The sequence below is a fragment of the Arvicanthis niloticus genome, chromosome 1 (genome assembly GCF_011762505.2).
Source record: "Arvicanthis niloticus isolate mArvNil1 chromosome 1, mArvNil1.pat.X, whole genome shotgun sequence".
Classification (NCBI taxonomy): domain Eukaryota; kingdom Metazoa; phylum Chordata; class Mammalia; order Rodentia; family Muridae; genus Arvicanthis; species Arvicanthis niloticus.
The window spans coordinates 73,735,437-73,744,744 of NC_047658.1; the positions used below are offsets into that span (position 1 = coordinate 73,735,437).

The window sequence follows — 9,308 nt, forward strand, 5'->3', positions numbered from 1 at the left end:
ACACACACACACACACACACACACAGAGATCTTCAGCCGAGATTTTTAAAATTAATTTTTATTTTAGTGTATTTTAATATGTGATTAATAACATAGTATTATTAAATTCATATGTGTTATATCATAATAGTATAATAAATAATATAATTTACTGGATTAATTATGTGTATGTGTTTTACCAGCCTCTATCAATGTGTACCTCAGGCATGCAGTTCCAGATGGGGCCAGAAGATGGCACCAGATCACATGGAGCGTCACTGGCAGGTGTGGTTCTAGGATTCAAGAGCAGGTTCTAGGATTGAAGAGCAGAAAGCAGGCTTAGTTGTTGTTATTGTTCTTGAAAACAGATTCTTTTCGCATACAATATATGTTGAATACAATTTCTCCTTCCTCTAATTCTCCCAGCCTCTCTCCTCATCTCTCCTTTTTTCTGGATTCACTCCCTTTTTTGCCTCTCATTAAAGAACAGGCTTCTAAACAACTAAACATGACAAAAACAAAACAAAACAAAAAAAACAAAAGAGGAGAGAGAGAGAGAGAGAGAGAGAGAGAGACGAACAAAAACAATTATATTAAAGTTAGACAAGGCAAACCAACTAAAGGAAAGGAGCCCAAGATAAAGCACAAGAAGCAGAGACCCACTCATTCAAATACTCCAGAGCCCCATAATGACACTAAACTGAAAGCCATAATATATACAGAGGACATGATGCAGACCCGTGCAGGCTGGGTGCTTGCTGCTTCAGTTTCTGTGAGTTCATCTAAGCTTTGCTCAGCTGGATTTACAGGGCCTTGGTGTTTGGGTATCTTTCATTCCTTCTGGCTCTTACATTCTTTCACTTCCTCTTCCACAGGGTTCCCTGAGACCTAAGGTAAGGGATTCTATGAAAATACCCCATCTAGACCTGTGTGTTCCAAGCCCCACCCCCTGCACACACACACATGTCTGACTGTGGACCTCTGTATTTATTCTTATCTGCTGCAAGAGGAAGCTTCTTTGATGCTGGCTAATAAGGCACTGTGTATATGGGTACAGCAGAATATCATTAGGTGCCAAAGGCCAGCTTGTCTTGGGAAAAGGCATGGAGTTGGCAGTCTTGTTCTCTGAGGGAGCAAAACAACTCTTTGGGGCTGGTGAAAAAGGGAGAATGACATATGCTCATGCACACACACACACACACGCACACGCACACGCACACGCGCACGCGCACGCGCACACGCACACAAGCGCACATGCATGATGGATGAAGTGAGGCTCCAATAATCTCCAATCTCCAACAACTTTAATTATTTTCTCTTAGTCCTTTTACACCAACTAAAACAAAAGTTCTCAATGTAAGAAAAAAGATTACCTCATAGACACAAGTTACATATTATTCAAAAACAGTCACCACAAAAACATATTCTTCAAAAACAAATTAGAATTATTACATAAAAAGAAATTACAACAGAATTATTTACATATTCTTCTTCTGATACTCATATCTAAGTGAACATTTACCATTTATCTTTCTCTTCACAAGTTCATCATAATCCCAAAGAAATAATTCTTTTGTCATTGATTAACAAAGTTTAAGCAAGCCAAGTCTATTATAGCAAGTGTTTCCCTATGCTTAGCTGACAACAATTTGTATTTACCAAGAAATAGATTATCATCTATCTTATGTCCTATTTTCAAAGTCTTGTTCAATGAAACTGACTAACCATCTATTCTCTCTTCTCATACTCATAATAGAATTATTTACTCTTTGTTTATAACCCTGTCTTTTCAGGGTGCATACCAAAACCTGTGACCATAAGAACTCAGACCCACTTAGAATGAATGTTTTATTTGATCACTAACTTGTCCCAAACCCACTTTCATTTCCAAATACAATTACATGCTTGTAACAAATGAAAGCCCCCTGTACTCTTTTCCTAAGTTATGCAGCCCTCACTTCTCTACAAGGATGAGGCACATTCTACTCTTAGTTCTATCTAATATTTTCATGGTAAAACAACCTAATCTATCCAATTAATCTTTCTTATCAACTGTTCCAACTTTCTAAAACGATTTAAATCAAATCAGGAATTCTGTAAAACCATTAATTTCTCTAAACAATATTATCTTATAAAAGTTTATCTTCACATTGATCTTCAGGAAAATTGCCCAATAGAATGGGCAGTCTCCCAAGAAGCAGTCATGTCACACTAGAGGCAGTGAGGGTCTCCCCATGCCTATTCACACCATGCTATATAGAGGAGGAATATAGCAATGACAAACATGAGAAGGCACAGCAACAGCAAGAAGCAATCTAGAAATGAACCCCTTGGGGCTGTGTCTCTCCAAGGTACATCCACCACAACTGTGCAAAATGGTGGACCATCTCCAGAAAGCTCACTTGCCCACCATATTTCCTCCTGCATGGGGTACACTTAAAAATCATTTTATCACCATTTTCTTATTCAAAATGAGTAGTATTTGGTTTTACCCTAGGTCTCTTGGCTATCTAGACTCTAGTTCTTGGTCACCTAAGCAGTGTTGAGTATGGATTCCTTCTTGTGGAATGGGCTGTAAGTCAAATCAGACATTGGTTCTTTCCTCCCACAAGCTTTGTGCCTCCACTGCCCTAACATTTTGCAGGCAGGACAAAGATCAAAGGGTTTTGTGGCTGGGTTGTTGTTTGTGTTTCTCTCTTGATAACCTGCAGAACACCCTATCATACCAAAGACAGTAGAATGTAGGTGTAAATGTTCTGTGTAGGCACCAACTTGACCTTTCCATGGTCAATGAGTTCTGCCGGTGTTGTCTTAAGCAATGGGGTCTTGCTGTCAGTTTGTGGAGAGTAACCTATTATCTTGCCAACAACATGAGTTGTTTTAGGGATTTCCCTTTGGCCAAAAATTCAATTAGTTGTAACCCCGTCTGGAACTGGAAGCTCCAGTTGGTGACAAGAGATTGCCAGTTGGGACTCCATCTCCCCCATTATTTGGTGACTTCATTAGAATTGTCTTCATATATTTTAGAAGTGTCCACTGTTCTAGCTTTGCATGACCCCACTTAAATGCCCCTCACATCTAGCTCTCTTTCCCCAGTAATGAACTTTTGACAGTACCTATGGTATGAAACTTCTCTTATACACCAGTCACTGCCAAGTGCTAAAATATACAGTAATGCAAAAAAGCAAAATTCTCCCAATATTACTTAGATTTCCAAAAAGAACTGCAGCCAAGTCCCTGCCATCTGAAAAGGGAGAATGTCTTTACTTGGTAAAAACCAAAAGAAGAAAAAGTTGAATTGAAAAATTCAAATTTTAAATGAATCTTTGTTTTCACCAAGTGAAAACATCACTGAAAAGCTGTTCCTGTCTTCAGAAAAGTGGTAAGCAATGAAAATTTAACATTACATGGAAACTAAGAATGGTCACAACAATTTTTTCCCCTTTGGGGACTGCTTTTCAAGACATGTTGGCCTTCTAATAAAACACCCAGTGGTATTCTCCGGTGAGCTATGTTGTGCTTCCCTCTTTCCTTGGTCTCTGAAGACCTGTTACTATGCTCAGATTTTTCTTAAGATGAAATAATAAACTGCAAAAACCTCCTTTATATGGTGAGAGCACCTTGACCCATAGCAACAAGGAAACTGGGGACTGCTTTCCTATCCAGCTTGGTAGAAAACAAAAACTGCAATCAAGTTATGACTCTCAGATGGGAATGCTCTCCTTATATGAAGCAAGGTGGATGGTAAGAAGGTAATAGGATATTTCTAGGTAAGTTTTAATTTTAAAATTTAAATAATTACCTTTCGTTTGATTCAATTGCTTTCTCTCAATGTCTACCTGTAGTCCACATTAATCCTGTTTAACAAACATTTATTTTCTAGTCACTTGGCAACTTTTACACCAAGCACTTGAAAGCACCAATCCCTTCTGAAGGACGAGAGAGTTCACAGCAGATTTAAGGGATGAGAGAGTAAGGATCCAAGAAACCAGAAATTATTTTTAATAACAAAGAAATGTGAATGATGATAGAATAATTATTTTACAAACCCAGCTTTCTGAGTGTTTAATAAGCATGAGCTAAATGGGAAGAACTTCTTAAAGAAAGAAATGTTGGGTTAGTTTATGCTTTAAAAAAAACCTATAGTATGTGCAGAGAGAACAGGTGCAGATAGAGGAGGATCTGGTTTATTAATAAAGGGATATAGAAATCATACTATTAATCAAAGATAATGAGGATGCCCCCAGGAATCTATGTAGTTGGAGGCAAGACCACACTGCATTTCTATTTCCTAAACAAATCAAAGTTTTGAGGTATTGTATGTTTACACACACACACACACATACACACACACATGCACACACACACACATACACACACCTACACACACATACACACACATACCAGTCCCCATCCAAAATGCTCCCTGACCCCCTAAGAGTCTGGCAAATGTTCTTTACAATTTTCTTTGTCTCTGTACAAGAAAATTCCCCTTCAAGCACCACAACCTCTTGTCCATCTCAGTTATAACATTTACTAAACTTTGTAGTTGCTGACTGTAAAGTGACTAACAGACAAAAAGAAACAAAGTGGAATGAAGGTAAAAGAATAGAGAAAAAGGGGGGCCTAGCTTCATGTACCACGAACCACATTATCTTAGGTTGGTCATTCTCAACGTGACGGCACAGGGAATGATTGTAGGTGCTCTAGAGTCTAGAGCTCCTAGGCTCCAATGCTGGATATGTATTTGGTTGCAGTTGTCTGGGTCTAGGTATGAGAATTGTTATACCTCTTAGTATTTAAAACTCATGATAATGCCGTGAATCACTTTGTGGCTCTGTGACATATAAATGATCTGATTGCTGATGAGTTTTGCGAGGGCTGGATTTGGTTGGAAAGAGAGTACATGTTCAGGCGGCATAATGGAGAACAAGATCTTCTGCATACACTACTTTGACAATCTGCAGACTACAAGCAACAAAATACACAAAATCATCCTTTGTTTGACTGTGCACAATCAGTTTATGGCCTGAGCACATTGTTTTACCCAAAAGAAATTTAAGGTAAAACAAAAAATATGGACTATAACTTTTTTCTCTCCTTAATAGTACTTCCCATGTATGTGTGTGTGTGTATATATATATATATATATATATATATATATATATATATATATATATTTACCATTCGGTGTCCATATCCTTTGGCTTTATAATCAATATAGATCATTTTTAAAGTTTCAAAAGTCTGGCAACTTCAATATTCTGTAATCTTTTGGTTTCAACAAAAGCATTGACTTTATGAGTAGGTCAGAGAATAAGTTCAGGAGGCAAGGGGTGATGCTGTCAGATTACTTTGGTTGTAAATGTCAACTTAGCTCAGCTAACTATATGAAAATCAAGGAGATCTTTGATAATTCTATAAGTGATATTACTTCTAAGAACCATTTATTAATCAACCTCATGGCTTCAACAGCTCAAAAAATTCATGAATATCATTTTATACAATAATACTAAATCTCCCTACATAAAGACACTTAAGCAGAGATTATAGCCTCATACTGAAAGTCTGTGCTCTTGAAAAAAAAATAGATGGAGCTGGGTAGTATTGGTGCATGTCGTTAGTACTCAGAAGACAGAGACAGGAAGATCTCCTGTGAGTTTGAAACAAGCCTGGTCTACAAAGCGAGTTCCAAGACAGCCAAGGCTACACAAAAAGAAGCTCTGTCTTGGAAAAAAAGAAAGAAAGAAAGGAGGGAATAGAGGGAGAGAGGGAAGAAAAGAAGAGAGAGAGGAAAAGGAGAAAGGAAAGAAGGAAGGAAGGAAGGAAGGAAGGAAGGAAGGAAGGAAGGAAGGAAGGGAGGGAGGGAGGGAGGGAAAGATAAAAAACAGGTAATAAGAAGTTGCCTTTTTCCTTTTCAAGAAAAGGCCACCAAAATATAGGAAACTTATTTGAATATAATATCTTACATAGACTTCTTTTTATTTTTTGTCTCTTTTTTAGCTAGTGTACAAAGTAATGGGTTTTATGTTTACATTTTCATACATTATATTTTATTTTATTTGCCCTCAACCACCTTCTCCTACACTCTTCATTGCTGGTCTCCTGGTCTTCACAAATGGTTCCCTTCTGCGTTCATATCTCATGTATTCCATTACCCCCAACGTTGTTATCAGTGGAATGTGGTACTGCTTTGATTTCTGCTTAGACTGTTCAAAGATCCTTGGAGAAAAAAATATCTGGTGGTTCATGATGAGAACCCAGGAATGAGTGAATATTTGTAGGGGTCCAGTAGACTAATTTGAAGTAAATATTCATAATATAAAACAGCCTATATTGTATATATGAAGGAAATTAATGGTGGAAAAGAAAATGATACTTTGACAAATTATTCAGAAAGTGAACATATGTACAGTTTAAGAGATGAGGAGAGGCAATCACTTCACAGTGTCCCTGCATAGATGCTTATCTTTTGTCTACCAAACAGAGGTCGCAGGGAGAGAAAGGGTGTTATTAACAGAGATAGTCCTGAAAGAAACATGGCACACAAAGGAAAAAGATCTCAAACAACGGTTTCTTTAAACTGTGCAGCCATCCAGGAACAAGGAGTGAAAAAGTGTACCTCCTGTTCCCTCCTGTTTCATATACAGAGAGATGGAAATTTCCATCTCTCTGTATATGAAACTCATACAAATAAAAGTATGGGATTCTATCAGTTTCTCTCAGCCTTTGTTCAAGGATGAAAATGCTTCTCCTGTTATTACTCAGAGCTTCAGACAATTTTAAGACTTAATTTTTGTTGAATGTATGGATGTGTATGTAGAGGTCAGAGAACAACTTTGTAGAGTTGTTTCTCTCATTCCACCATTATATGGGTTCCAAGAATCTAAAATTGGTCATCACTTTTTCACAACAAACATGTTATCTGCTAAGTTATCTTACTATCATGGTAGGGAATGGGGGACTTTTTTTTTTTTAAAAAAAAAAAAACATAGGGTTGTTGAACTGTGAAAGGTCAAAAGGAAGCCTTTCTAGACATCCTTTATATTGAAGGCTAAGACCCACAAAAATTGATTATGAAAACAATAAAAGGTCTTAGAGATGGGGCTGAAACTGGGCTGTGCATTACATGATTGTAAGGCGACATTATGGCACTTTTGTCTAAGTCACAACTTAGCAAACCATTGAAACCAAAACCAGTAAAATCAACCAACACCCATGTCTCATTGGCAGGTATTTCAGCCCTCTTTAACAACTACTACCGGTTTCTGGCATGTTAACCTTCAACCACTCCAGCTCCTTGACTTTCACTCTTATGGGAGTGCCCGGCTTAGAGCCCCAACACTTGTGGCTCTCTGTTCCTTTCACTTCCATGCTCTTGGCCATCCTCATTGGCAATGGTGCTATCCTCTTCTTGGTTATCACAGACCCCACACTTCACACACCAATGTACCTGCTCCTGGCCCTGCTGATGGTGGCTGACCTCATCTCTACTCTAGCTCTTGTGCCCAAGGTCCTGTGCCTCTTTTGGTTTGATGATCGAGTCATAGCTGTCTATGCCTGTTTCACACAGATGTTTTTCATTCATGGCGCTTCAGTGGTACGATCAGCCCTACTTGTTGCAATGGCATTCGACCGGTTTGTGGCCGTGTGTGAGCCACTACGCTACAACACAATTCTGAGCCATTCTCTAGTTGGACGCCTAGGACTGGTGGCACTTGCCAAGGGTGTCATCCTTATCCTACCCATGCCTCTTCTACTTCAAAGGCTGACTTTCTGTCACAGGATCATTCCTCATACATACTGTGACCACATGGCTGTGGTAAAAATGGCCTGTAGTAACACCAGACCCAATCGGATTTATGGGCTCTTCGTGATCTTGCTTGTAGTGGGACTCGATCTGCTTCTAATTGGCTTCTCGTATGTCTTCATCCTGCAGACTGTGGTACGCCTCAACTCTCGAGATGCCACCTTCAAAGCCCTCAACACCTGCTCCGCCCACCTTTTCGTCATTCTTATCACTTATGTACCGGCACTGTTTTCATCCATCACCCACCGCATTGGCCGCAACATTCCACCTCACGCTCACATTATCCTTGCCAATCTCTACCTTCTCATACCTTCTGTGTTCAACCCAATTATCTATGGTATAAAAATGAAGGAAATACGGGACAGGGTGGCCAAATGCTTGTACAGATGAACTTCATAGGATGTAAATCCCAGTAATAACCCTTCAACTAGATAAATGATGAGGCTATCTGAGAGGACCTTTGACAACCAGCCAAGACCCAGTAACACCCCTGATAAATTGTGGATATTACGGAAGGGTAGTCTCACTCCTTTTTTTCTCAATCTCAAGTTTTGCTTATTTCTAATTACTATCTTCTTGCTAAAAGGATCCTGGTGTGCTTCTCACTGGATCCTTCTTTATGATACTCTTCAGAAGACTGAAAAGTAATTACTCAGCTCATTGTGACTATATTTGTTTTTTTTTTTTTGGATGTTTTATTTATTTACATTTCAGATGTTATTCCCTTTCCCCATCTCCCCAGAAACTCCCTATCCCATCCCCCCCAGGTGTGCCCCATCCACCCACCCCCTCCCACCTCTCCACCCTCGAATTCCCCCACACTAGGGCATCCAGTCTTCATGGAACCAAGGACCTCCTCTCCCACTGATGCCCAACAAGGCCTTCCTCCCCTACATATACAGCAGGAGCCATGAGTCCCTCCCTGTGTGCTCCCAGGCTGGTGGTTTAGACCCTGGGAGCTCTGGTTGGTTGGTATTAGGATGGGTCAGAATATGGTATCTTCCTGGGAGCAGATCAGCTAGGAGTTTGCCCCAGCAGAAAGCTCATTGTGAATTTTTAATTTGTTAGTAATGTGGAATTTTCCAAGAGTACTCAAATGATTGTGGTGTGTGTGTGTGTGTGTGTGTGTGTGTGTAGGTGTGTATGCAATGTATAATCAGGATTTATGGACTATTGAAATACATAATTTGAACTGTTTCATTGCAAACTAAGTCACTCTGTCCAGAGTCATAATTCAAGATGTTCCTGTGAGAGGAAACTCTACCCTAAAAAAAAAATACATGTTAGTTGGAAACTACTTGCTTCTAAACCAACATTAGCCTCACATGAATTCATCCAGAAAGGCTTAACTTCTACATAAAGATCAACTTACATTATGTGGTGAAGTATTGCTCTGTTCCTGTGTTTTAAATTGTTGTATGAATGAAATTTATGATAATGAATTACTATAAAAATGCAACTATAAAATGTCATGTCTAAAACAACTTGCACAAAATAAAAGCATGAAATTTAAATACAA

General features: G+C 38.9%; 1 protein-coding gene across 1 annotated transcript; it reads left to right on the forward strand.

The window, feature by feature from the left end:
- Positions 1–3,604: 3,604 nt before the first annotated feature.
- Positions 3,605–9,308, forward strand: LOC117703468 (olfactory receptor 52P1-like). Its single transcript, XM_034495129.2, has 2 exons — positions 3,605–3,749; positions 7,213–9,308. The coding sequence occupies exon 2, from the start codon at positions 7,253–7,255 to the stop codon at positions 8,177–8,179; it is 927 nt and encodes a 308-aa protein (XP_034351020.1). The 5' UTR covers positions 3,605–3,749; positions 7,213–7,252; the 3' UTR covers positions 8,180–9,308.

Excerpts from the sequence above, each read along its gene's own strand:
- LOC117703468 (XM_034495129.2), top strand. The coding sequence starts at position 7,253 with ATGTTAACCTTCAACCACTCCAGCTCCTTGACTTTCACTCTTATGGGA.